Here is a 27,409-nt window from a genome sequence, read left to right as displayed (position 1 = left end):
ACCAGCCTAGCCAACACGGCAAAACTCCGTCTCTACTGAAAATATAAAAATTAGATGGGCATGCTGGCATGTGCCTGTAATCCCAGCTACTTGGGAGGCTGAGGCAAGAGAACTGCTTGAAGCTGGGAGGCAGAGGTTGCAGTGGGCCAAGATCACACCTCTGCACTCCGGGCCAGAGTGACACTCTGTCTCAAAAAAAAAAACAGTGTTCATTGTGGTACTGTGGATAACAGCCATGTACTGGAAATCCCCCATGCCTGTCACTAGAGGAACCAGGAGATAAATGCCGGGACAGCTACATGCTGAAAGGAAGGCGGATGGTGTTTCCAGGGCAAGGAAGATGTGTGTGTACTGGACATGTCAACACGTCTAACACATGCTGATCACTGAAAGCAGGTTGCATAGTAGTGTGAATAGAACGTTCCTGTTTTTGTAAAAGAAAAATGGGTTTATGCAAATAAAAGGCAATATGGTAGAATATTCACCAAGCTGCCAGGAATCAGGATCCCAGAGGAGTAGGGATATAGAGCACTCTCACTTTATACACACACGCCTTTTTAAAATGAGTATATATTTGTCTAATAAGCGGAAAAATACAAACAAATCATGATTAGTAGAGCATTTCTCATAATTACTTTAAAATGTCTTAGCATAATGAATGATGCATACAGCTATAATTTATCCATCCTTATTTATTTATTGAGTCAGGGTCTCGCTCTGTTACCCAGGCTGGAGTGCAGTGGCGCCATTTCAGCTCACAGCAGCCTCTACCTAGGCTTAAGCGATTCTCCTACCTCAGCCTCCCGAGTAGCTGGGACTATAGGCGTGCGCCACCACACCCGGCTACATTTTTTCTATTTTTGGTAGAGACGGGGTTTCATCATGTTGGCCAGGCTGGTCCCGAACTCCTAAGCTCAACCGATCCGCCCGCCTCAGCCTCCCAAAGTGCTGGGATTACAGGCGTGAGCCACCACACCCGGCCTATCCGTCCTTCTTCCTATTATGTAGGAATCAGAGCTCTCCATAATGTCCACTATTATAAATGAACAGCATAATTCCCTTGGTCATAACTTCTGTTCCAAACTCTTGCTCAGCTCCCGGCCCAGTGTGACACCCGGGGGTAAGAACCAACTATGTGTGTGCTCAGAAACTCACCTGGGGTCTCCTGGCTGCCGTGACTGAGTACCAGGGGCCTAAGCGGAGGGAACAACCGAGAGAAGGAAGGGAAGGCAAGCGCAGGCCCAGCCCCTTCATCGACCCTCGCCAGGTCACTCTCTCTCAAGGGATCAGGATTCACTGACTTTGTTTCTCTCCGAATCTGAAGTTTACAAAAGTGGCCGAGCTGCTCATCAGGGATACGCAAGTCTACTTTCTGCAGCAGAGAACAGAAGTGAAAGGGAGAAGGGATGAGCAAGAAAGTCTCTGGATTTCAGGAGAAGGAAGATGGCCCCAAGGGCAGGAGAAACACTTGTGAAGGGTCCAGTGAAGAGACAGAGAGGGGGCAGCTCTGGCCTCTCTGCTGCCGCTTCCCTCGTTCGATCCATGGCGGTGGGGCTCACACCATTTTCCACTCAGCCTCTTCTGCACAACCTGCATGTCTACCATTTCTTCAGGGGCTGGAGCTGGTTCCACGATGCCTAGCCAAAATCAGGAGGGGGTCCTAGGGCCAGCGACTGCCAATGTGACCAGATTATTAAAAAGATGGGGGAAATTTGGCTTTAAAAAAGTGAGGAAAGGACCCAATTTTCGAAAATGCAAATTTTTCCTTCTATTGCCCCCGTCATTTGCACCTATTTTTGTCAAGTCCAAACATAATTTGAAGTGAGGTAGGTAGTTTCTCTCTACTTGTGCCGTTGTCCTTGGGGTGATGTCGGGGCCTGTGCCCTGAACACACTTGTCTCCTGTGCAGGGGCAGTGCCAGGGCTGGCACCAGTGGCTGGTGGGGCTTCTCAGTTGGCTATTTTCTCAATCTCGTCCAAATCATCCGTGTCCAATCTTTCTATCTTCTTATCTGGGGGAAAAATACACAAGTCTCTACCCTGCCCAGGAATGTGCCCCACCTCGGGCCACAGCAATCATTCATTCAGCCCCAAAGGCTCCGGGTGCCTAAGCAGGGGGCAGCAGGGCCCCTAGTCACTGACAGCAACAGTCAGAGCCCCACGCCCCAAAGCCCGCTCACAGGGGAGCTGTCCTTGGAGTCCCTGGGTCCTGAAGTCTCCAGGTGTGCTCCCTGAGAACTGCCATGTGGTCAGAAAGGAGGGGAGTGTGCCAGGGACAGAGCCCCTCTCGGGGCTACAGAAGATCCTACCCCTTTCCCCACCCCGCCCCCCTTAGCAAAGGGCGCCAGGCACAGGAACCTCCCCGGGACTCACTAAAATGCTCCTGGATTCTGTTCAGGATGTTCATGCTGTGCTTGCTGTCCACCATGTTCACTGCCAGGCCCCTCTTGCCAAAGCGGCCCGTGCGCCCGATCCGGTGCAGGTAGGTCTCGTTGTCAGGGTTCCCGTCCTTGTCCACGGGAAGATCAAAGTTGATGACGACAGACACTTGTTCAACATCGATGCCTGCAGGAAGGAGAGTTGGAGGCTGAGAGGACTAAGGACAGGAGAGAGAAATCACTGTCATCCACAGGTAGGTGAATGCATACCAACTTTGGATAGAGGGTAAGAATTTGGGACAGGCCAACACTGGGAATTGGGTACAAGAGAGGGCACATATAGGCAGGCAACAGAACCCGGAGGAAAAGAACTTTGGCAAGTGCCAAAAAATCATGAAATCAGTCAGTAATCCTCTGGGAAACACAATGTTCTGGAGATGGGCGCCCCTGGAAGAGCAGGCTCTGTTCTCTACCAGTCAGATGCCTGTGCATTTCCTTCCACCAAGTCAGGACTCCTGGCTTCCGTGGGAGTTCTTTTTCTTTCTTTTTTTATTTTTGAGACGGAGTTTCGCTCTTGTTGCCCAGGCTGGAGTGCAATGGCACGATCTCACTCACCACAACCTCCACCTCCCGGGTTCAAGCGATTCTCCTGTCTCACTCAGCCTCCCAAGTAGCTGGGATTACAGGCGCATGCCACCATGCCCGGCTAATTTTTGTATTTTTAGTAGAGATGGGGTTTCATCATATTGGTCAGGCTGGTCTTGAATTCCTGACCTCAGGTGATTCGCCCACTGCGGCCTCCCAAAGTGCTGGGATTACAGGCGTGAGCCACTGGGCCTGCCCTCTTCCTTTTTTTTTTTTTTGGAGACGGAGTCTCACTCTGTCACCCAGGATGGAGTGCAATAGCACATTCTCGGCTCACTGCAATCTCCGTCTCCAGGGTTCAAGTAATTCTCCTGCCTTGGGATTGCAGGCATGAGCCACCGCGCCTAGCAAGTGTGAGTTCTTATCACCTCAGGGAAATCCAAACAGTCTCTCCTAGAAAGGAATAGTGTCACCAACCCCACCAATCTCCCTGAGAGCATCCGACTTCCCTGTATACAAGGATTTCTGGCTCTAACTGGGCCTAGGACCCCAAGCCTGGCAGTCCAGGTGGGACACGTCCTCTGCTCACCGCGGGCACACACGTTGGTGGTCACCAAAACCTTCTCTTTGCCCTCTCGGAAGCGCTCAATCACCGCAGCCCTCTGTTCCACCATCATCTCCCCACTCAGCAGAGCCACCTGGTGGCCTTCTTTTGAGAGCTCTGCTGCCAGCCAACTAGCTGTTTTGCGAGTCTGGAAGAAAAAAAAAATTGAGAAATGAAAAGTATTTGAGTATATATTTTTTCTTTTCGAGACAGTCTTGCTGTCACTCACAGTGATCTCAAAAGTTCTGGGTTCAAGCCATTATCCTGTCTTGGCTTCCCAAAGTGCTGGGAGTACAGGTGTGAGGCACCGTGCTTAGCTGAAGATATCTTTGATCTGGAAGACTGTACCAGAAACTTAGCAGCTAAACGCTAAATTTCTTAAAATTATAAACCCGATATAGTGCAACAGGAAGTAACAATGTCACCTGGGTTGTAATCTTACAAAAATATTTGTACCTGGCTGGGCATGGTGGCTCACACCTGTAATCCTAGCACTTTGGGAGGATGAGGCATGTGGCTCACTTGAACTCAGGAGTTCGAGACTAGCCTGGGGAACATGGCCAAACCCTGTCTCTACAAAAAATTTAGCTAGGCGTGGTGGCGTGGGCCTGTAAGTCCCAGCTACTTGCGGAAGGTGAGGCAGGAGAATTGCTTGAACCTGAGAGGTGAAGGCTGGTGAGCCAAGATTGCACCACTGCACTCCAGCCTGGGCGATGGAGCAAGACCCTGTCTTCAAAAAAAAAAAAAAAAAAAAAGAAAGAAAAAAAAAGAAAATTTATACCACAAAAATATTTAACCTGGGGCAAGATACAGTGGCTCACGCCTATAACCACAGCAATTTGGGAGACCAAGTTGAAGGATCACTTGAGCCTAGGAGTAAGACTACCCTGGGGGCCGGGCGCGGTGGCTCATGCCTGTAATCCCAGCACTTCGGGAGGCCGAGGTGGGCCGATCACGAGGTCAGGAGTTCAACAGAAGCCTGACCAACATGGTGAAACCCCATCTCTGCTAAAAATACAAAAATTAGCTGGGCGTGGTGGCATGCGCATGTAATCCCAGCTACTCAGGAAGCCAAGGCAGGAGAATCGCTTGAACCCGGGAGGCAGAGGCTGCAGTGAGCCAAGATCGTGCCATTGCACTCCAGCGTGGGCGAGAGAGCGAGACTCCATCTCAAAAAAAAAAAAAAAAAAAGAAAAGAAAAAGAAAGAAAGAAAAAATAAAACAAGATTGGCCGGGCACAGTGGCTCATGCCTGTAATCCCAGCACTTTGGGAGGCCGAGGCAGGCGGATCACCTGAGGTCTGAAGTTTGAGACCAGCCTGACTAATATGGAGAAACCCTGTCTCTACTAAAAATACAAAATTAGCCAGGCATGGTGGCACATGCCTGTAATCCCAGCTACCCGGGAAGGCTGAGGCAGGAGAATCACTTGAACCTGGGAGGCAGAGGTTGTGGTGAACTGACATTGCGCCACTGCACTCCAGCCTGGGCAACAAAAGTGAAACTCCATCTCAAAAAGAAAAAGACTACCCTGGATGCTTCAAGATGTCACTGTAATGAGAGGCAATAAAACAAAGGTGAGGAAATTCTTCTAGATTTAGGAGTCTTAAGAGACATGACAACTAAATGCAACAAGCAATCCTTGACTGGCTCTTGGATTTAACACAACAAAAAGCAATAAAGATGAGCTGGGCACAGTGCCATGTGCCTGGAGTCCCAGCTACTTGGGAGGTTGAGGTGGGAGAATCACTTGAGCCCAGCAGTTTGAGTCCAGCCTGGGCAAGATAGTGAGACCGTCTCAAAAAAAAAAAAAAAAAAAAAAGAGTATTTTTTGGCACCAGGCGCCAAGGCTCATGCCTGTAATCCCAGTACTTTGGGAGGCCACAGCAGGCGGATCACCTGTGGTCAGCAGTTCAAGACAAGCCTGAGCAACATGGTGAAACCTCCTGTACCAAAAATACAAAAATTAGCTGGGCATGATGGCAGGCACCAGTAATCCCAGCTACTTTGGAGGCTGAGGCAGGAGAATCGCTTGAACCCAGGAGGCGGAGGTTGCAGTGAGCCAAGATCACACCATTGCACTCCAGCCTGGGTGACAGAGCTAGACTCGGTCTCAAAAAAAAAAAAAGAATACTTTTGGCACAAGTGGAGGTAGGAGAACATGGATTATATTTGAGTTATATATTACTGTTATCACTGTATCATTGCATTGTATGTTTCTTTGTTTTGAGACAGAGTGTTGCTTTGGGACCCATGCTAAGTGCAGTGGCATGATCACAGCTGACTGCAGCCTCTAACTCCTGGGCTCAAGGGATCCTCCCACCTCAGTCTTCTGAGTAGCTGAGACTACAGGTGTGTGCCACCACATCCAGCTAATTTTTTTTTTAAGTGTTTTAGGGATGGGGTCTCCCGATGTTGCCCAGGCTGGTCTCAAACTCCTGGGCTGAAGCGATCCTTCTGCCTTGGCCTCCAAAGGTGTTGGGATTACTAAGCCTGGCCTCTTTTTTTTTTTTTTTTTTTTTGAGATGGAGTCTCGCTCTGTCACCCAGGCTGGAGTGCAGTGGCACGATCTCAGCTCACCGCAATCTACGCCTCCTGGGTTCAAGTGATTCTGTTGCCTCAGCCTCCCGAGTAGCTGGGATTACAGACATGCACCACCACACCCGGTTAATTTTGTATTTTTAGTAGAGGCAGGGTTTCTCCATGTTGGTCAGGCTGGTCTCCAACTCCCGACCTCAGGTGATCCACCTGTCTCGGCCTGCCAAAGTGCTGGGATTACAGGCATGAGCCACCATGCTCCACTGTCTCTTATTCTAAAATCATTTTGACATTTTCTTCAGAGATCTTAAATATTTATTGTTTCGATTATCAATGAGATCTATCCTTCCATTTTCTAAGTATTTGCTGTTTGAGACTGGAAAACTATGTGTGTGAATGTTATGACTAACTATCTTGTTGAACTTTTTTTTTTTTTTTTGAGACGGAGTCTCGCTCTGTTGCCAGGCTGGAGTGTTGTGGTGTGATCTCGGCTCACTGCAAGCTCTGCCTCCCGGGTTCACACCATTCTCCTGCCTCAGCCTCCTGAGTAGCTGGTATTACAAGGGCCCGCCACCACGCCCAGCTAATTTTTTGTACTTTTAGTAGAGATGGGGTTTCACCGTGTTAGCCAGGATGGTCTCGATCTCCTGACCTCGTGATCCGCCCACCTCGGTCTCCCAAAGTGCTGGGATTACAGGCATGAGCCACCACACCCGGCCATCTTGTTGAATTTTTTATTTTTCTTACAAATGTGAGTTGATTCTCTTGGGTTGTGCAATAATACGTCATCCACAAATAAGACATAAAGTTCAGGGGCTCTATATTTAGGCTATGTATCCCTTGGGATACTACCATTACCCCCACTAAAGGAGAGCCTGTCTCTTACATCTTCAGAAAGCACTTCCCTTCTTCCCATGGCACCCAGGGGCATCCAGTCCTCCTGAGCCCTGTGGGGAGCTGGCTGAGAGGGAAGGGCCAGGCCTGCCACTGCCGCTGCTACTCACATGGCAGAAGATCATGGCTTGAGCAATGGTGATGGCCCCGTAGAGGTTACACAAGGCCTGGAACTTCTCGTCTCTGCTGCTGCACAGGACATAGTACTGCTTGATGGTGTCCAGGGTCTCTTCCTCACGCTTCAGTTTGATAACATTTGGGTCTGGGACCACTTTCTGGGCAAACTTCCACACAGAGTCTTCAAAGGTGGCGGAGAAAAGCAGCATCTGGCAGTTCCTGGGCAGCATCCTGCAAGGGAAGGCCCCGGTAGGTGGCCCCAGGTGGCCCCGGGAAGCGACAGAAGCACAGCCTCCCCAGCTGGGAGGGTCTAGATGCCCAGGAAGGCTGATAGGGGAGGAGCATCTTGGGGAGGAGGAGCAGCAGGCCTGGGTTGGGGACAGGGGTTGGGGAAGAGTCCCTAGGTCTCCTTTCTCAACCCAGGCTGGGAGGGACTGTGGTCAGCGCTGACACGGAAATGGCCCCTCAAACAAATGCTGCAGAGAGTATGAGAGCCAAGACCCAGGCAGAAGCCAGAGGAGGCGTCTGAAGTGAAGGGAGAAGACACTGCAGATGGGGAGTCTGAGGAGTCCCCCGCCCTCGAGATCCCTACCTCTGGATGCGGATGCTCTGATCTTGGTGGCCCTGAGTGGCTATCATGACATCAGCCTCATCCAGAACAAACACCTTGATTTTCTTGGGATCAATGAACTTGAGCTTGGAGCACCAGTCCAGCACGGTCCCAGGGGTGCCAATGACAATCTGCTCACTGATCTTCTGGCCTCTTTCCACTGTGGAGACCCAGGTGATTTTCATGGGTATTTCAAAGGCAAAGCCAGCTCTGGAAATCAAAGCCCTGCCCATCCTTCTAGGACTAGGAGAACAAGTTATTTCCAGATTTCAAAACAAACATGAGTGTTCCCCTCAGTCTTGGTCTCTTTTGCTGTGAAGTGGGCAGAACGACACTTATCTCAGTGCACTGTGGTCAGGATCAAATCCCACACAGCAATCCCTCAATAAGCATCAGTTCCCTTCTTCTTCCTCCTATAATCCAACATCATCCAACTCTTTTTATGTTTGTTTATTTATTTATTTTGAGACAGGGTTTCACTCTGTTGCCCAGCCTAGAGTGCAGTGACACAGTCATAGCTCACTGCAGCTTTGGCCACACAGGGTCAAGCGATCCTCCTGCCTCAGCCTCCCAAGTAGCTGGGACTACAAGCTGGCACTTCCACGCTTGGCTATTTGTTTTTTTTTTATTTTTTGTCTTACTATGTTGCCCAGGCTGGTCTCGAACCATGTGCTCAAGCAGTCCTCCCACCCTGGCCTCCCAAATGGCTGGGATTGCAGGTGTGAGCCACTGTACCTGGTTTTGCTTACTTTTAAAGAAAGGGAGCTGACCCCAACCTTCCATCCTCAGTCCTGTTAATCCCTCTTTGGTAACAGGTCCCAGAACTCTGGACGCTAAATTCAAAACTCTACCTTCTGAGCAAAGAACTCTAGATATTAAGAACTCTGTGAGTCATGCATGGATTTTTTTTTTTTATCAACGAAAATCTTATTTTAAGACTGAAAAAGACTGTTAAATTGGCAGGTATTCAAATAGATTCAAATACAGCAACACAGTTAGGCTCCAGGGTCAGACTGAATTAGAAAGTTGAATATGGTCATCGCATCTTCAAAATTCAAACACCCAACCCCCTACCCTGCTCACTGTTCAGGTGTCACCTGCCGTACTCACATTTATTGCCTCGAACAGCATAGGCAAGCTTCAGTTCTGGGTAAAATTTGCCCATCTGCTCAATCACTTTTCCTGTTTGAAGCGCCAGCTCATATGTTGGGGAGAGGCACAGACACTGACAGAAAAATCATAAAGGATGAGTTTAGGAGAGCCATTTGGTAACAGACCTGAAGGCACCCAGTATGCTGATGTTATTAGCACTTGAATAGCACAGGGAAGCATGTCCTGTCATCCAGGCCCACCTTTCAGGTATAGACTGAAGCCTGCAGCAGGTAGCCCTGGCTTGGCGGAGGCCTTTGCAAGCCATGGTCTAAGGCTGCTGCTTCCAAGCACATTCTCCCAGGTCAGGGCCTGGTGTAGGAACTTGCTCTGCCTGAGCCACAGCCTAAGGCGTCAGAAGCTTCAGACCTCTCGTTAATCCCCACCATATGGCACTGCGCTCCCCAGGGCAGGCAACCCAGGACACCCAGCCCCACAAGCCCTCACCTGGGGGTATCTGTCTGCTGGCTCCACTCGGCTGAGCATGGCTAAGACAAAGGCAGCTGTTTTACCAGTGCCAGACTGAGACTGGGCAATCAGGTTCTGTGGGCTGGATCAAGGAAGAACAGAAATGAAACTTACATTGGTGAAACTCAGTAACATGTCAAAATGTTCTTTCTAAATGAAAGGCATATTTCCTCCTTCATGCTTCTCTATATTACCCAGGTTTTCTCCACTGAGCACAAATTACTTTCATACATTTTTTTATATGCTGTTAAAAAGCTGCTTAAATTGTAAAATAAATGATTATTTTAAATGGGCTCACAGCAAGAAATTCTTATTCTAGCCTGTAGCACAGCTAGAGGACCCCAGTTTTGCACCCCAAGGGTCACAGGGAAATCAAGTGTGTGGAGTAAGATCTGTGCCCAGACAAGTCCCCAGCGATATTTTTGGCTGAGCCATGATGCATTCCCAGAATTTGGCTCCTTCTGTGTGTGCCTTTCCCCAGTTTTATGGACAAGATGCTAAGTCAGGTGGATGTTTTAGAGGGAACTTTTACATTCCACTTTATGGGACCCAGCATCATGGGAATAGGTGGCATGTTTGTCATTAAAAAAGATAAATATGGCTCATGCCTGTCATCCCAACACTTTGGGAGGCCGAGGCGGGCAGATCAGAAGATCAGGAGATCGAGACCATCCTGGCTAACACAATGAAACCCCGTCTCTACTAAAAATACAAAAAATTAGCCAGGCGTGGTGGCAGGTGCCTGTAGTCTCAGCTACTGGGGAGGCTGAGGCAGGAGAATGGCATGAACCTGGGAGGCAGAGCTTGCAGTGAGTGGACATTGCGCCACCACATTCCAGCCTGGGTGACAGAGCTAGAATTCATCTCACATAAAAAAAAAAAAAAAAAAAAAAAAGAGATAAATAAACTAAGGTGGGCCTTATTTTATATTTTATATCTTATTTTATAAGACCAGCCTAATTTTTGTATTTTTAATGGAGGTGGGGTTTCATCATGTTGGCCAGGCTGGTCTCGAACTCCTGACCTCAAGGGATCCACCTGCCTCAGCTTCTCAAACTACAAAAAAAATTTTTTTAAGTCAGCTGGGCATGGTGGCACATGCCTGTAGTCCCAGCTACTCAGGAGGCTGAGGTGACAGGATTAAGCCCAGGAGGTCGAGGCTGCAGTGGGCTGTAACTGCACCACTGCACTCTAGACGGGGAAACAGAGTGAGACTCTGTCTCAAAAGGAACTCACTCTGGTCAGGGTGGGAGGATGTGGAAGGAGAGGAATTCAGGGGCTTCAACTATCAACTGGACCTGCTTCCTTTCTTGGCAGGATAGGGCTACAGAGGTGTTCTTGGTATTGTTCTTTACACCTCTGTGTAGGTCTCAAAAATTTCTAAATAATATTTTGTTTGTTTTTGAATCTATTGCAACACCATTCATATCAAAATAATATTTTTTAAACCCATTTTTTTTTTTTTTTTGAGACGGAGTCTCACTATGTTTCCCAGGCTAGAGTGCAGTGGTGCAATCTCGGCTCACTGCAACCTCTGCCTCTGGGGTTCAAGCAATTCTCCCGCCTCAGCCTCCCATGTAGCTGAGACCACAGGCACGTGCCACCATGCCAGACTAATTTTTGTATTTTTTTTGAGACAGGGTCTTGCTCTGTCGCCAGGCTAGAATGCCTCTCGGCTCACTGCAACCTCTGCCTCCCGGGTTCAAGCAATTCTCCTGCCTCAGCCTCCTGAGGCTGGGACTACAGGCACACACCAACAGGCCTGGATAATTTTTTTTTTCTTTTTTAGTCAGACGGGGTTTCACCATGTTGCCCGGGCTGGTCTCAAATTCCCGAGCTCAGGCAATCCGCCCACCTTGGCCTCCCAAAGTGCTAGGATTACAAGTGTGGGCCACCGTGCCCAGCTAATTTTTGCATTTTTAGTAGAGATAGGGTTTTGCCATGTTGGTCAGGCTGGACTCAAACTCCTGACCTCAGGTGATCCACCCACCTAGGCCTCCCAAAGTGCTAGGATTACAGGAGAGAGCCACCGTGCCCGGCCTTAAGCCCAATTTTTAAGATAGCATGGAATAAAGCACTACCTTTCTCTATCAGTTTCTATTGTTAAGTGGGAAAGGCAGAAACTGTACCTAACTCCATCCGATTCTCTCTGCACTTGCCTAAGCTGTTTTCCTGAGGAAACACGTGGTCCCAAACAGCCCCTTCTGTTCTCAGGCACAAAGACGCAGTTTGGGGAAGATTGATTTAATCACACTGGGAGAGATGCACTTGATCTGCATACTCACGGTTCAGCAAGCATCATGGGTAATGCGTTCTCTTGTATCTTGGAGGGTCGATTGAAGCCCATGGCATAGACTCCCTGGAGAAGCTGTGGTTTCCTAGGAAGCCAGGAAGACAGAGGATGGATGCCTAGAAGTTGGAATTGTTTTAGAGGCCTAGAATCTTATCTTTTTCTATAGTGAGGAATGATGCTTCCTACCCCTGTCAGACGTATTTTCCTATGCCTTAAGAAAACACTGTCAAAAACCAAACCAAGCTACCGCCTTTCCCTAAGGAATCTTAATCTGCAACTATTCTATAATTCATAAAATATAGACTGGTTTCTTTTCTTACAGAAATTAATGCTTTCAGCAGACCCACAAATCTGGCTGGCCTTGGAGGACAAGTGTTCCCTGGACACAGCAAGGGTGGTGGTTATTAATTCATAGCATTACATAAATTATAAAAGATATATCTAAAAATAGGCCAGGTGCAGTGACTCATGCCTGTAATCTCAGCACTTTGGGAGGTCAAGGCAGGCCGACTGCTTGAGGCCAGAAGTTTGAGAACAGCCTGGGCAACACGGTGATACCTCATCTCTATAAAAAAATACAAAAAATAGCTGGGCACACCTGTAGTCCCAGCTACTCAAGAGGCTGAGGTGGGAGGCTCACTTGAGCTCAGGAGGTCAAGGCTGCAGTGATCTGTGACTGAGCCACTGCACTCCAACCAGGGTGACAGAGTGTGACTCTAAATAAGTAAATAATAAATTAAAATAAACACTATTTACTATACTGCTAACATTTAGAAGTCCTTTTGTTCCATGTTCTTTCCAAAGCTAACTATGCAAATACTCAACACAATCAATAGGTAAGGAAATTGATGGGCTGGGCGTGGTAGCTCACGCCTGCAATCCTAGCACTTTGGGAGGCCTAGGTGGGACGACTGCTTGAGGAGTCCAGGCGTTCAAGACCCACCTGGGCAACACAGTGAGACCCTGTCTCTAAAACAAAACAAAACAAAACAAAACAAAACAAAAAACAAAAATGAGCTGGGCATGATGACATGCACCTGTATGTAGTCCTAGCTACTTGGGAGACTGAGGCAGGAGGATTGCCTGAGGCTAAGAGTTCGAGACTATAATGAGCAATGATTGCCCCACTGCACTCTGGGCTGGGCAACAAGGCCAGGTCATCTCTTAAAAAACAGAAAGAAAAAACAAAGAAAGAAAAAAGAATTTTTTTTTTTTTTTTTGAGATGGAGTCTTGCTGTGTTGCTCAAGCTAGAGTGCAATAGGGTGATCTTGGCTCACTGCAACCTCTGCCTCCTGGGTTCAAGCAAGTCTCCTACCTCAGCCTCCTGAGTAGCTAGGATTACAGGCGCATACTGCCACACCTGGCTAATTTTTGTGTTTTTAGTAGAGACAGGGTTTCGCCATGTTGGCCAGGCTGGTCTCGAACCCCTAATCTCAGGTGATCCACTTGCCTCGGCCTCCCAAAGTGCTAGGATTACAGGCGTGAGCCGTAGCACCCGGCTATAAAAAAAGAAAATTGATGAAGCCAGTTTCTAGTAGCTGATATACAGTAAATAAAGGTGGTTTGATTAACCTACTAAACTTTACAAATGCTGAGATTCACTTAGGTCTAATCAAAATAAACAGACAAACACTAACTACTTCTTTTTGAGAGACGTTCTCACTCTGTCGCCCAGGCTGGAGTGCAGTTGTCTGAACTGGGCTCACTGCAACCGACACCTCCCAGGCCTCAAGAGATCCTCCCACCCTTGAGTAGCTGGGGCTGCAGGCACATGCCACCACACCCGGCTAATTTTTTTTTATTTTTTGTAGAGACGAGGTTTCACCATGTTACCCAGGCTAGTCTTGAACTTCTGAGCTCAAGAGATCCACTCGCCTTAGCCTCCCAAACTGCTGGGATTACAGGCGTGAGCCACCGCACCTGGACACCAACTTCTTATGTAAACAGCTACACAAGAATTATCAATTTAAGTTGCTCTTACATTGCATTTACAATAAGCTCTCTGCTACCTCTAAATTGACAAGATGTTTAAGAAAAATCATACCAGATTGTTTCTAAAGAAAAGGCAACCCAACTGTTCTCTAAGCCTTCCTTGGAGTTTAGCAGGCTCTCTAAAAGGCAAATTCTCTGGCGTATGTTGGTTCTCAGACACAAAGAAATTTAAAAACATAATCTTTCATATCTTCCATTTGGGAGAAAACGCTGTGACACTTGGCAGCTTCTGACTTGGTTGCCAAGGAAACAAAGTCACTACTTAATTGGGACTCAAATGATCCAACAGCTTCCACTGACTCAGTTTTCTTTGATTTTGCAGATTAACTCAAATATTTTAAGTACAAAGCAGACCAAGTACATTAGGTGACCGTGGTTTCATTCTTTGTTTCCTTTTCCTACCAAATTTTTTTTTTTTTTTTTTTTTTGAGGAGTTTCGCTTTTATCTCCCAGGCCAGAGTGCAATGGCATGATCTCGGCGCACTGCAACCTCCACCTCCTGGGTTCAAGCAATTCTCCTACCTCAGCCTCCTGAGTAGCCGGGACTACAGGCCATATGCCATTACAGCCGGCTAATTTTTTTGTATTTTTAGTGGAGACGGGGTTTCATCATTTTGACCAGTCTGGTCTCGAACTCCTGACCTCAGGCAATCCACCTGCCTTGACCTCCCAAAGTGCTGTGATTACAGGCGTGAGCCACCGTGCCCAACCTAAAGTGTAACTGTTTAAAAATACATTTTTGGTCCGGTCTGGGCAACATGGTAAAAACCTCATCTCTATTTAAAAAAAAAAAAGTTCTTGGGCCAGGTGCAGTGGCTCACACCTGTAATCCTAGCAATCTTGGAGGCTGAGGCAGGAGGACTCTGAGGACAGGAGTTCAGGAGCAACCTGGCCAACACAGTGACACCGCACCTCTATTTTTAAAAATAAAAAAATAAGGCTGGGCGCAGTGGCTCATGCCTGTAATCCCAGCAGCCTGGGAGGTTGAGGCGGGCAGATCACTTGAGGCCAGGAGTTTGAGACCAGCCTGGCAAACATGATGAAGCCCTGTCTCTACTAAAAATACCAAAATTAGCCAGGTGTGGTGGCTCAGGCCTGTAATCCCAGCTATGTGAGAGGCTGAGGAACGAGAATCGCTTGAACCTGGGAGGTAGAGGTTGCAGTGAGCCAAGATTGTGTCACTGCGCTCCAGCCTGGGCAACAGAGTGAGACAGTCTCAAAAGTAAATAAATAAATGAATAGAAATAAAAAATAAAAATAAAAAATTGTTCTTCAGGATTACTTAACAACTAGTTAGCTTTCTTGTTTTAAGTGTCTCTTTCTCAGTGGTAATAGCTGGAAGGAATGTGGCTTCGATTTGTCCATAGTGGACATACTATAGATTTTGCTGAACTAAGGCAAAGAATCCATTGATTCCACCATATTCTTATTCATCAGCTACTTTCTATGATTGTGGTCCTGGCAGGCAGCAAGAATAATAAGTAGGTCTTGTGTTCCTTGTAACACCCAGCACAGTGACATGTATATAACACAATGATCCACACTTAATCCTCTATTAATTTACTGAAGTAAACCTAAAACATAAGGCCGGGCGCAGTGGCTCATGCCTGTAATCCCAGCACTTTGGGAGGCCGAGGCGGGCAGATCATGAGATCAGGAATTCGAGACCAGCCTGGCCAACATAGTGAAACCCTGTCTCTTCTAAAAATACAAAAATTAGCCGGGTGTGGTGGCATGCACCTGTAGTCCCAGGTAACTTGGGAGGCTGAGGCAGGAGAATCGTTTGGACCTGGGAGGTGGAGGTTGTGGTGAGCCGAGATCACACCACTGCACTGTAGCCTGTGCAACAGAGCAAGACTCCATCTCAAAAAAAAAAAAAAAAAAAAAAACCAAAAACAGATTTGACAGATTTTTTAAAAAGCAGATAAACTGTAAGACTGTAAACCCTATAGTCTAAATATATATATAATATATATATATATATAGATATAGATATAGATATATTTTTTGAGACAGAGTCTCGCTCTGTTGCCCAGGCTGGAGTGTAGCGGCACGAACTTGGCTCACTGCAACCTTCGCCTCACGGGTTCAAGTGATTCTCCTGCCTCAGCCTCCTGAGTAGCTGAGATTACGGGCCTGCGCCATCACGCCTGGCTAAGTTTTGAGTTTTGTATTTTTAGTGGAGACAGGGTTTCACCATGTTGGTCAGGCTGGTCTCGAACTCCTGACCTTGTGATCTGTCTGCTTCGGCCTCCCAAAGTGCTGGGATTACAGGCATGAGCCACTGTGCCTGGCCTTTTTTTTTTTTTTTTTTTAAAAAAACCAAATAGCACATGTTCTCACTTAAGGGCTTACCTAATCAGAAATATTCCTGACATCCAGAAATCACCTGTCGGCCAATATTTTATTGAAATTTCTAAGAGTATAAGAGAAATAAGACTTTCAGCTATGATAAATCAATTTGAAGCATTAAAAAATTCCTACGAAGATAACAGGATAGCCAAGACACAAGGGTGGGAGATTAATACTGCAAATTTTTCATACTTTTTGACTTTTGAATCATGTGACTTATTCATGTGACTTATTTTCAAAGAAAAAAAAATAGCCAGGTACGGTGGCTCACGCCTGTAATCCCAGCACCTTGAGGCCGAGGCAGGCAGATCACCTGAGGTCAGGACTTCAAGACCAGCCTGGCCAACATGGTGAGACCCCGTCTCAGCCGGGCGGGGTGGCTCACGCCTGTAATCCCAGCACTTTGGGAGGCCGAGGCAGGTGGAACACGAGATCAGGAGATCGAGACCATCCTGGCTAACATGGTGAAATCCTGTCTCTACTAAAAAATAAAAAAAATTAGCCGGGCATGGTGGCACACGCCTGTAATCTCAGCTACTTGGGAGGCTGAGGCAGGAGAATGGCGTGAACCTGGGAGGTGGAGCTTGCAGTGAGCCGAGATGGCGCCACTGCACTCCAGCCTGGGTGACAGAGCGAGACTCCGTCTCAAAAAAAAAAAAAAAAAAGAAAAAAAGAAACCCCATCTTTACTAAAAATACAAAAAATTAGCTGGACATGGTGGTGGGCGCCTGTAATCCCAGCTACTTGGGAGGCTGAGGCAGGAGAATCACTTGAACCCGGGAGGCAGAGGCTGCAGTGAGCCGAGATCGCGCCATTGCATTCCAGGCTGGGCAACAGGAGCGAAACTCTGTCTCAAAAAAAAAAAAAAAAAAAGAAAAAAATACACTAACTTTTTAAAAGTAAAATTCTCACAAGAATCTCTGAGATGCAAAGTTTTATGTGGGGAGAGACTGGCAAGGAAGAGCTGTTGAAAGGAGTGAATACTCACAGCCGAAGCTCTTCAAACGACTTCACCGAGTACAGAGGGGAGTTTGGATCCCGCTGCAGGACTTCCACTTGGTTTGTGTTATCGACAAGGTTGCTTCTGATCAGCTTGTTTAGTAAGGACTGGGCAGCTCTGTCCTCTGTCAGGAAGAAACCAGATCTTCATAATCATCTGGCAAACCCCACGCTTACGAAGCCACTCTTTCTCCCTCTCCGCACTAGCACCTGAGCGGTCAAGCATGGCTGGAGAAAAACCATCACACTGATAGGTCTCTATTTATTTTAGAGATGGGGTCTTGCTGTCACCCAGGCTGGAATGCAGTGGCGCAATCAGAGCTCACTGTAGCCTAGAATTCCTGGGCTCTGGCAATCCTCTCACCTCAGCCTCCCAAGTAGATGGGAGTACAGGTGTGCGCTACCACACCCAGCTCATTTTGAAATCTTTTGCAGAGATGGGGGTCTCAGTATGTTGCCCAGGCTGGTCTTGAACTCCTGGCCCAAAGGAATCCTCCCACCTCGGCCTCCCAAAGTGCTGGGATTACAGGTGTGAGCTACCGCTTTCGGACTTGTTTGGTTCTCCTCCTCTCACTCACTATTCCTTCTCTGATTCCTCTCATCTCTTGGATCTTGTAGCTTGGAGTGCCCCTGGCTCCGGGAAGGCAAGCCCTGGGTCATACTGTCTCTTGCCAAGGGCATCCAAAAGTAGTTACCTTTCTCCTCTTCATCTGTTTTCTCGGCAGTGGTACTGGTTTTGATAATACCTACACAAGAAAACAGTTGTCATAATTAGAAAGGCAAATACGAGAACCACCAAAAATGTGGGACAATATAAATAAATACACTGAAATTTATTTTATTTTTTTATTTTTCAGACAGAGTTTCCCTCTTATAGCCCAAGGCTGGAGTGCAATGGCACAACCTTGGCTCACTGCAACCTCCACCTCCTGGGCTCAAGTGATTCTCCCGCCTCAGCCTCCTGAGTAGCTGGGATTAGGCGTGCACCACCATGCCTGGCTAATTTATGTATTTTTAGTAGAGACGGGGTTTCACCACGTTGGCCAGGATGGTCTTGAACTCCTGACCTCAATCAAGTGATCTGCCCACCTTGGCCTCCCAAAGTGCTGGGATTACAGGCATGAGCCACAGCGCCCAGCCTGAAAAGTTATTTTAAGTAATCAAAATATAAATAGTTGGCATTTCTTTATGTTTAGTGAATTTTTATTTCTAGAAAAAATTTTTTTTTTTGAGACAGGGTCTCCCTCTGTTGCCCAGGCTAAAGTGCAGTGGCGCAATCATAGCTCACTACAACCTCAACCTCCTGAGCTGAAGTGATCCTCCCACCCCAGGCTCCCACTTAGCTGGGACTACAGGTGCATGCCACCACATCCTCCTGCTTTAACCTCCTGAGTTGCTAGCACTACAGGCATGCGCCACTATTCCCAGCTAATTTAAAACAAAAACATTTTCGTAAAGATGGAGTCTTGCCATGTTGCCCAGCCTGTTCTCAAATTCCTGGTCTCAAGCAATCCTCCTGCCTTGGCCTCCCAAAGCACTAGGATTACTGGCATGAACTACTATACCTGGTGAAAAATTTTAAATTTCTATAAATTTTGACTAATTTCAGACAGATCAGAATATGTTACCTCTTACTAGCCCTACTTTAAAATACAGGCTTATGGCCGGGCACGGTGGCTCACACTTGTAATCCCAGCACTTTGGGAGGCCGAGGCGGGCGGATCACGAGGTCAGGAGATCGAGACCACGGTGAAACCCCGTGTCGACTAAAAATACAAAAAATTAGCGTGGTGTGGTGGCGGGTGCCTGTAGTCCCAGCTACTCGGAGAGGCTGAGGCAGGAGAATGGCGTGAACCCGGGAGGCGGAGCTTGCAGTGAGCCGAGATTGCGCCACTGCACTCCAGCCTGGGCGACAGAGCGAGACTCCGTCTCAAAAAAAATAAAATAAAATAAATAAAAATAAAATAAAATAAAATACAGCCTTATTAGCAAACATAGTCTACCATTTTTTACCTATCAGATTGGCAAATTCTAAAAGTTTGACTATTAATTCTGTGATGAGATTGTAGGGAAACACTCTCATTCTTGCTGATAGAAATATTAATTGGTGTCTGGGCACAGCGGCTCATGCCTGTAATCCCAGCACTTTGGGAGGCTGAGGCGGGTGGATCACCTGAGGTCGGGAGTTTGAGACCAGCCTGACCAACATGGAGAAACCCTGTCTCTACTAAAAAATACAAAATTAGCTGGGTGTGGTGGCGCATGCCTGTAATCCCAGCTATTCGGGAAGGCTGAGGCAGGAGAATCGCTTGAACCCGGGAGGCAGAGGTTGCAGTGAGCTGAGATTACGCCCCTGCACTCCAGCCTGGGCAACAAGAGCAAAGCTCCGTCTCAAAAAAAAAAAAAAAAAAACCACAGAAATATTAATTGGTATAATACCTAAGGAAAAGACTTTGAAAATACTGACAAAAATTGCAAATGTCAGCCTGGGCAACACAGCAAGACCTAGTCTCTACTAAAAATTAAAAATATTAGCCTATAGTCCCAGCTATTCAGGAGGCTGAGGCAGGAGAACAGCTTGAGCCCAGGAGTTTGAGCCACTGCACTGCAGCCTGGGTGACAGAGCAAGAGACTTTTTTTTTTTTTTTTTTTTTTTTTTTTGAGACAGAGTCTCACTCTGTTGCCCAGGATGGAGTGCAGTGGCACAACCTCGGCTCACTGCAACCTCTGCCTCCAGGCTCAAGTGATTCTTCTGCCTCAGCCTCCCAAGTAGCTGGGACTACAGGCATGCACCACCATGCCCGGGCAATTTTTGTATTTTTAGTAGAGATGGGGTTTCACCATATTGGCCAGGCTCAATCACAAGGTCCCTCAATCCGAGGTGACCTCAGATCACGAGGTCCCTCAAACTCCTGACCTCGTGATCTGCCCGCCTCAGCCTCCCAAAGTGCTGGGATTACAGGTGTGAACCACTGTGTCCAACCTACAAGATCAAGTCTTAAAAAAATTGAAAAAAAAAGGCCAGGCGTGGTGGCTCATGCCTGTAATCCTAGCACTTTGCGAGGCCAAGCGGGTGGATTGCCTGAGCTCAGGAGTTCAAGAGCAGCCTGGGTAATACGGTGAAACCCTGTCTCTACTAAATACAAAAAATTAGCTGGGCATGTAGGCGTGCACCTGTAATCCCAGCTACTCGGGATGCGGAAACAGAAGAATTGCTTGAACCTGGGAGGCGGAGGTGGCAGTGAGTCCCCACTGTACTCCAGCCTGGGCAACAAAGAATCCATCTCAAAAAAAAAAAAAAAAAGGAAGAAAAAATTGCAAATGCATATACTTTGACCTAGCAAATCCATTTTTGGGGAATTTATCCTACAAATACTTGCATACATGTAAAAAGAGCTAAGTTCATGGTTATTTCATGAAGCATTATTTATAATAGCAAAAGAATGGGACCACCCAAACATCTATGATTGCTTTAAAAATCATGGTATATCAGCTAAATGCGGTAGCTCAAGCCCGTAATCCCAGCACTTTGGGAGGCTGAGGTGGGTGGATCACCTGAGGTCAGGAGTTCGAGACCAGCCTGACCAAGATGGAGAAACCCCATCTCTACTAAAAAAACACAAAATTAGCCAGGCGTGGTGGCACATGCCTGTAATCCCAGCTACTTGGGAGGCTGAAGCAGGAGAATCGCTTGAACTCCAGAGGTGGAGGTTGCAGTGAGCCGAGATCACATCATTGCACTCCAGCCTGGGCAATGAGTGAAACTTCATCTCAAAAAAAAAAAAAAAAAAAAAAAAAAAAATCGTGGTATATCGACACAATGCAGTACCACGTAATTATAAAACACAAGGAGGGGCCAGGCACAGTGGCTTACGCCTATAATCCCAGCACTTTGGGAGGCCGAGGTGGGCAGATCATCAGGTCAGGAGTTCAAGACCAACCTGGCCAACATGGTGAAACCCTGTCTCCACTAAAAATACAAAAATTAGCCAGGCATGATGGCAGACACCTGTAACCCCAGCTATTCGGGAAGCCGAGGCAGGAGAATCACTTGAACCCAGGAGGCAGAGGTTGGAGTGAGCCAAGATTGCACCACTGCACTCCAGCCTGGGTGACAGAGAAAGACTCTGCCTCAAAAAAAAAAAAAAAAAAAAAAAAAAAAAAAAAAAAAAAAAACAGGATGAAACTGCATGTGTTGATATGGAAAGTTTGACAAGGGATACTGTTGAGTGAAAAAGTAAGTGTACTGTATATATCACGCCACGCTTTGGTTGAGAGAGAGAATATGAGAATCTACACTTATATTTGCTTTGCATAAAGTCTTTGGAAGAATATTAAAAATCCATGAACAGTGGCTACTTATGGGATAGGATGGTGTTATGAGCTGAATTGTGTGTGGCCCCCTGACCCCAAACTCATATATTCAAGTCCTAAACAGTACCTCAGGATGTGACCTTATTTTGAAATAGGGGTGATACAGCTGTAGTTAAGATGAGGTCACTAGGGTGGGCCCTAATCCTTATGAACCCAGATTCACTTTTCAAAAGGTTAAAAAATTTACCTCGTGCGGGATCTGGATTTTATTTAAAAAAATAAAATAAAATTGGCTGGGCACGGTGGCTCATGCCTGTAATCCCAGCACTTTGGGACGCCAAGCGGGGTGGATCACGAGGTCAGGAGATCGAGACCATCCTGGCTAACACGGTGAAACCCTATCTCTACTAAAAATACAAAAAAAAAAAAAAAAAAAAAAAAAAATTAGCTGGGCATGGTGGCGGGCGCCTGTAGTCCCAGCTACTTGGGAGGCTGAGGCAGAAGAATGGCGTGAATGTGGGAGGTGGAGCCTGCAGTAAGCCGAGATCGCACCACTGCACTCCAGCCTGGGCGGTAGAGCGAGACTCTGTCTCAAAAAAAAAATAAAAAAAAAAAATAATAAATAAATAAATAAAATTAGGCCAAGTGCAGTGACTCATGCCTGTAATCCCAGCACTGTGGGAGACTGAGGCAGGCAGATCGCTTGAGCCCAGGAGGTTGAGACCAGCCTGGGCAATATGACAAAACCTTGCCTCTACCAAAAATATAAAAAATTAGCCGGGTGTGGTGGTGGATGCCTGTAGTCTCAATTACCTAGGAGGCTGAGGTGGGAGGATCTCTTGAGTCTGGGTGGCAGAGATTGCAGTGAGCCAAGATCACGCCACTCCACTCTAGCCTGCACGACAGAATGAGACCCTGTCTCAAATAAAATTTTAAAAATCTAATATAAAAAATAAAAAATTTAGGCTGGGCACGGCAGCTCACACCTGTAATCCCAGCACTTTGGGAGGCTGAGGCAGGTGGATCACGAGGACAGGAGATCAAGACCATCCTGGCTAACATGGTAAAACCCTATGTCTACTAAAAATACACACAAAAAAAACTAGCCGTGCGTGGTGGCGAGCACCTGTAGTCCCAGCTACTCGGGAGGCTGAGGCAGGAGAATGGTATGAACCCAGGAGGCAGAGCTTGCAGTCAGCCGAGATTGTGCCACTGCACTCCAGTCTGGGCAACAGAGCGAGACTCCGTCTCAAAATAAATAAATAAATAAATAAATAAATAAGTTGCCAAAATATTATCAAATGAACAGTAGCAGTACAATCCAACAGAGAGACTCTTAATTTTAAGAAGTCAAAGGATAAAATGTGGAAAACTGACATATCCCTTCAGTAACAAAATCTAATTCACTGGCTTGTAAACAGCTGAAGTTTACACGAAATGACAGCTCTTTGTACAATGCAGCTATGAGTGCAAAGCAGTGGCCCACATGGAACTCTTTTCTAGCTTGTAGTTACCAGTGACTCACCATTGGTATCTGCTTTGACTTTCTCTTCCTTGATCTGCAAATTGGTCATCTGAATAGGAATAAAAGAAAACAGAGTTAAGCAAAGGACCCAATAAAAGGAAGGTCTCTAAGAAAAGAAAAACTTTCTAGTAAAAGTCTAGTCTGAAACTTTCAGCACCAGTATTCAGGGAGTTGGTTTGTTCCCTCAAAGTAGAATTGCTGAAAGTCTGGGTGAAACCATCATTTCAAATATCTTCAACAGCCTTAAAACAAGGGGAGGGGTGGACTAAATATAATGCTTGGGGGGAAAGTTTCAGAAAACCTCAACCTCTGCTTATCTCCCAACTCAAGTTCTTTCTATTTATTTTCTGAGACAAGGTCTCACTCTGTCACCTAGGCTGGAGTGCAGCAGCACGATCATGGCTCACTGCGGCCTCAACCTCCTGGGTTCTAGCGATCCTCCCACCTCAGCCTCCCTAGTAGCTGGGAACACAGGTGTGGACCACCATGCCTACTCGAACTCAAAACTCGAACTCCTGGGCTCAAGCAATCCTCCCACCTTGGCCTCCCAAAGCACTGGGATTACAGGTGTGAGTCACTGCACCCAGCCTTCTTCTGTCACTTTCATTGGTTATCTCTACACTAGAGAGCAGAACCACATGATAACCTAAGACCATGAATAATTTATTAAGTGAAGGTACACAAGTCTACGTGGTGAAAAAAAAAGGTCTTCTCCAACTATTAGGAAGACTTTATTTATACCAGCCTTCTGATAAGCTGGATGCTTAGAACCAGATACCAAGTATGTTTAGGCCTATATTTGTGATATTCATGTCACAGCTAGGTTAGGATCACAGATTTCACAAAGTTTGAAACCAATTCTCAGTAACTCTTTCAGAGAAAATCTGATGCTAAACACCAGATTTTAAACTCCAGAGTGCAAGGACCATGCCCTTCATAATGCTTTGTAATTTCTTTGTGGAAACTGCCAGTTTTATACCTCTGACCTGCTCCTTCCCCTGAACTCCAGTGTTGTATTTCCAAATGTCTGATAGCTACCGTGCAGAAGAGAACACAGCAGGCCTAACCGCTCTCCTTGGGAAAGCCTATTTGCAAGGCTGGCCCTAGGCTGTCACCTGGGAACTTGGACTTTGGGAAGGTTCCCATCATTCCTACAACTGATAAGAGGGGGTCAGTCTGCCTCAACTGTTTGTAAAAACATGTAATTTATGCTAAACACCAGCATTCCTTCTGGAAGTCTGGAATTCTGGTACATGCTAGGGTGACTATACGACAGGCCCCCAACAAAAGAATCAAGTAGAGTCTCTAACAAGCTTCCCTGACACCACTTCATATGTGCTGTTACAATTTGCTACTGGAAGAATTAAGCACACTCTGTGGACTCCATTGGGAGATAACTTGGAAGCTTGCCTGGTTTCCTCTGGACTTAGCCCATGAGCCTTTTTCCTCCACTAATTTTGCTTTGTATCTTTTCACTATAATAAATCATAGCTGTGAATACAACTACATACTGAGCCTGTGAGTTCTCCTAACAAATCGTCAAACCTGCCATCTCTTGAGGACTCCCACAACAGGTACTTACCAAGATGTTTCCTTATTTTAAATTCAGAACAGCCAAACCTGAACTCACCACTCCCTTTTTTCTTTTTTTGAAACAGGGTCTCGCCGGGCGCGGTGGCTCAAGCCTGTAATCCCAGCACTTTGGGAGGCCGAGGCGGGTGGATCACGAGGTCAGGAGATCGAGACCATCCTGGCTAACACGGTGAAACCCCGTCTCTACTAAAAATACAAAAAAATTAGCCGGGCGCGGTGGTGGGCGCCTGTAGTCCCAGCTACTTGGGAGGCTGAGGCAGGAGAATGGCGTGAACCCGGGAGGCGGAGCTTGCAGTGAGCTGAGATCGTGCCACTGCACTCTAGCCTGGCGGACAGTGCAAGACTCCATCTCAAAAAAAAAAAAAAAAAAAAAGAAACAGGGTCTCACTGTCACCCATGCTGGAGTGCAGTAGTGTGATCACAGCTCACTGCAGCCTCAACCTCGCTAGACTCAGGTGATCCTCCCACCTCAGCATCCTGAGTAACTGGGACTACAAGAGAGTACCACCACCCCACCCAGCTAATTTTTTTGTATTTTTGTAGAAATGGGGTCTCGCCATGTTGCCCACACTGGTCTTGAACTTCTGGGTTCAACTGATCTGCCTGCCTCAGTCTCTCAAAGTGCTAGGATTACAGGTGTGAGCCACCGTGCCCAGCCTTCACCATTCTTTTTTTTTTTTTTTTTGAGACAGAGTCTCACTCAGTAGCCCAGGCTGGAGTGCAGTGGCGTGATCTTGGCTCACTGCAACCTCCACCTCCCAGGTTCAAGCAATTCTCATGCCTCAGCCTCCTGAGTAGCTGGGATTAACAGGTGACCACTACCACGCCTGGCTAACTTTTGTATTTTTAGTAGAGACAGGGTTTCACTATGTTGGCCAGGCTGGAATCAAACTCTTGACCTCGAGTGATCTGCCCACCTCGGCCTCCCAAAGTGCTGGGGTAACAGGTGGGTGCCATCACGCCCGGCTGCCTTCACCATTCTATCAAATCTGCCCTTCCTCCCACTTTCCTATTCCTGTTATTGGGACGTTAGTAACACCAAAGGATCCAGGTTGAAAACAGAAAACTTTGGCTTTATCTCCCTTCTCTCCTTTATTATGTTAGCAAGTCCTACCCATTCTACCTTCATATCTTATATCCATCCCTTCATTTTCACTTCCACTGCCCAACATAGGCCCTCTATCTCGGGGCTATCAGAATAACTGCTACACTGATATTTCTATTAGCCAACACTTCTAACATATTCTGTTCTCTGTAGTTCAATAAATCCTTGCCAGCCTTGTCTAATTCTGTCAATAGCCCTCTCAAAAATCCCCATACCGGCTGGGCGCGGTGGCTCACGGTTGTAATCCCAGCACTTTGGGTGGCCGAGGTGGATGGATCACTTGAGGTCGGGAGTGCGAGATCAGCCTGACCAACATGGAGAAACCCCGTCTCTACTAAAAATACAAAATTAGCCGGGCGTGGTGGCGCATGCCTGTAATCCCAGCTACTCAGGAGACTGAGGCAGGAGAATCGCTTGAACCTGGGAGGCGGAGGTTGCGGTGAGCTGAGATGGCGCCACTGCACTCCAGCCTGGGCAACAAGAGCGAAACTCCGCCTCAAAACAGAAACAACTACAACAACAAAAAAAAAAACAGTCCATTATCACTAAACAAATCTAAAGTTTAGGTCTTAGATATAAGAACAGAAAGCCACAGTGTATGCTGTAATTACATTCCAGTTGAATGAATATTCATTACTGAAAGAACAAGTACATGAAACCGTCACTTTAAACATCAATGAAACAATTTGTAGTGCCTCCTTCCAACATCTGCAGTAGACTGAAGTATTAAATCCAAAAGTGAATCTGTTATTCTGCAAAGAGCTACAAACTGCCAACCACGTTAAGCATGAATCTAAGAAATGTTAAATACAGAGTAGCACAGAAACATGCGAACAGTCCCGTAATGAAAAAGAGAATCAGAATCTAAACTTGGCTTTCCTTATAATCGTCACCGAGGAGGTCAATACAGGAATGACAGCATGCATAGTGGGGCGGATTTACCAAAGGATGAAGTCCTTAACCAGCCCAGATGGAGATAAAAAGCTCGGCATTGGTCTCTTTAGCTCTAAGAGCAACTCAAGGGCAAGTGACTGCCCCAGCAAACTCCAGGAGCGCGTTGCCCAGGGGCCTCCCCAACCCGGGGAGCTCTCTGTGTTTTTGGGAGGTTTCGCTTGGGCCCCTGCTACGTCCTCCCCGCCAGGAGCTGAGCTACTGACCGACTTGACAGCCGCTTCCTGCTCGTCCACCGCCAAGGCCCACGAGTCGGTGGCCATAGTCCCGGACAAGGGAGACCCACTTCTGAAAATATGCACCGCACCACGTCGCAACGCCAGCCCTAAGCCCGCCACCGGCGCGAGAATGCACCTCACGCGGACCGGAAGCGGCGGTGAGCACAGGTGACGTCAGTTCCCACCCAGCGTGCGACATCATCATTCTGCGCGGCGCCATGTCTCTCCTCCGGCCTCGCCTCTCGGTTCGTGAGCAAACCTCGCGCTTTTTGCTCACCCTTCCCGGACGCGGCCTCCTCGCTTCTTAAAACTGCTGAGCCCTACGAAGTGGAACTGTTAGCCCTCCGTTTATTGCCTTACTTCACACTGAAATAAGTCAACGTTTATTTTATTTTATTTATTTTATTATTTATTTATTTATTTATTTTTTGAGACGGTAGTCTTGCTATGTCCCAGGCTGGAGTGCCGTGGCGAGATCTCGGCTCACTGCAACCTCCGCCGCGGTGTTCAAGCTATTCTCCTATCTCAGCCTCCCGAGTAGCTGGGATTACAAGTGCCCGGCACCACGCCCGGCTAAGTTTTGTAATTTTAGTAGAGATGGGGTTTCACCATGTTGGCCAGGCTGGTCTCGAACTCCTCCTGATCCTCCCGCCTCAGCCTCCCAAAGTGCTGGGATTACAGGCGTGAGCCACCACGCCCGGCCCCCAGCGTTCATTTTTAAGCCT

The 27,409-nt window shown here is 47.2% G+C and overlaps 1 protein-coding gene across 7 annotated transcripts; it reads right to left on the bottom strand.

Moving 5' to 3' along the window:
• Window positions 1-552: 552 nt before the first annotated feature.
• On the bottom strand, window positions 553-26,881 carry DDX19A (DEAD-box helicase 19A). Of its 7 annotated transcripts, XM_055297831.2 has the most exons (13): window positions 26,673-26,849; window positions 22,814-22,866; window positions 17,966-17,973; window positions 17,674-17,724; window positions 16,968-17,103; window positions 11,627-11,719; window positions 9,321-9,423; window positions 8,835-8,949; window positions 7,707-7,884; window positions 7,108-7,345; window positions 3,552-3,714; window positions 2,373-2,564; window positions 553-2,011 (listed from the first exon to the last, which is right to left on the bottom strand). In XM_055297831.2, the coding sequence occupies exons 1-13, from the start codon at window positions 26,727-26,729 to the stop codon at window positions 1,950-1,952; spliced, it is 1,449 nt and encodes a 482-aa protein (XP_055153806.1). In that variant the 5' UTR covers window positions 26,730-26,849; the 3' UTR covers window positions 553-1,949. The 7 variants fall into 7 exon arrangements, with proteins under 7 accessions (XP_055153806.1, XP_055153805.1, XP_063467741.1 ...); XM_055297830.2 differs by lacking the exon at window positions 17,966-17,973 and having other exon boundaries at window positions 22,818-22,866; window positions 26,673-26,881; XM_063611671.1 differs by lacking the exons at window positions 17,966-17,973; window positions 26,673-26,849 and adding an exon at window positions 24,400-24,588 and having other exon boundaries at window positions 22,818-22,866.
• Window positions 26,882-27,409: the final 528 nt, after the last annotated feature.

The sequence above is a fragment of the Symphalangus syndactylus genome, chromosome 11 (assembly GCF_028878055.3).
Source record: "Symphalangus syndactylus isolate Jambi chromosome 11, NHGRI_mSymSyn1-v2.1_pri, whole genome shotgun sequence".
In the NCBI taxonomy this organism is placed as follows: Eukaryota; Metazoa; Chordata; class Mammalia; order Primates; family Hylobatidae; genus Symphalangus; species Symphalangus syndactylus.
This window is presented reverse-complemented; position numbering and strand designations above follow the sequence as displayed.

What these genes read in the sequence shown, in the direction of transcription:
- DDX19A (XM_055297831.2), bottom strand. Translation starts at nt 26,729, where the DNA reads ATGGCCACCGACTCGTGGGCCTTGGCGGTGGACGAGCAGGAAGCGGCT. An exon ending in AGGAAGCGGCTGTCAAGTCG is followed by an intron (nt 22,867 to 26,672) that starts GTCAGTAGCTCA and finishes ATTCCTATTCAG; the next exon opens with ATGACCAATTTGCAGATCAA. An exon ending in CAGAGCATCCGCATCCAGAG is followed by an intron (nt 7,346 to 7,706) that starts GTAGGGATCTCG and finishes CTTCCCTTGCAG; the next exon opens with GATGCTGCCCAGGAACTGCC.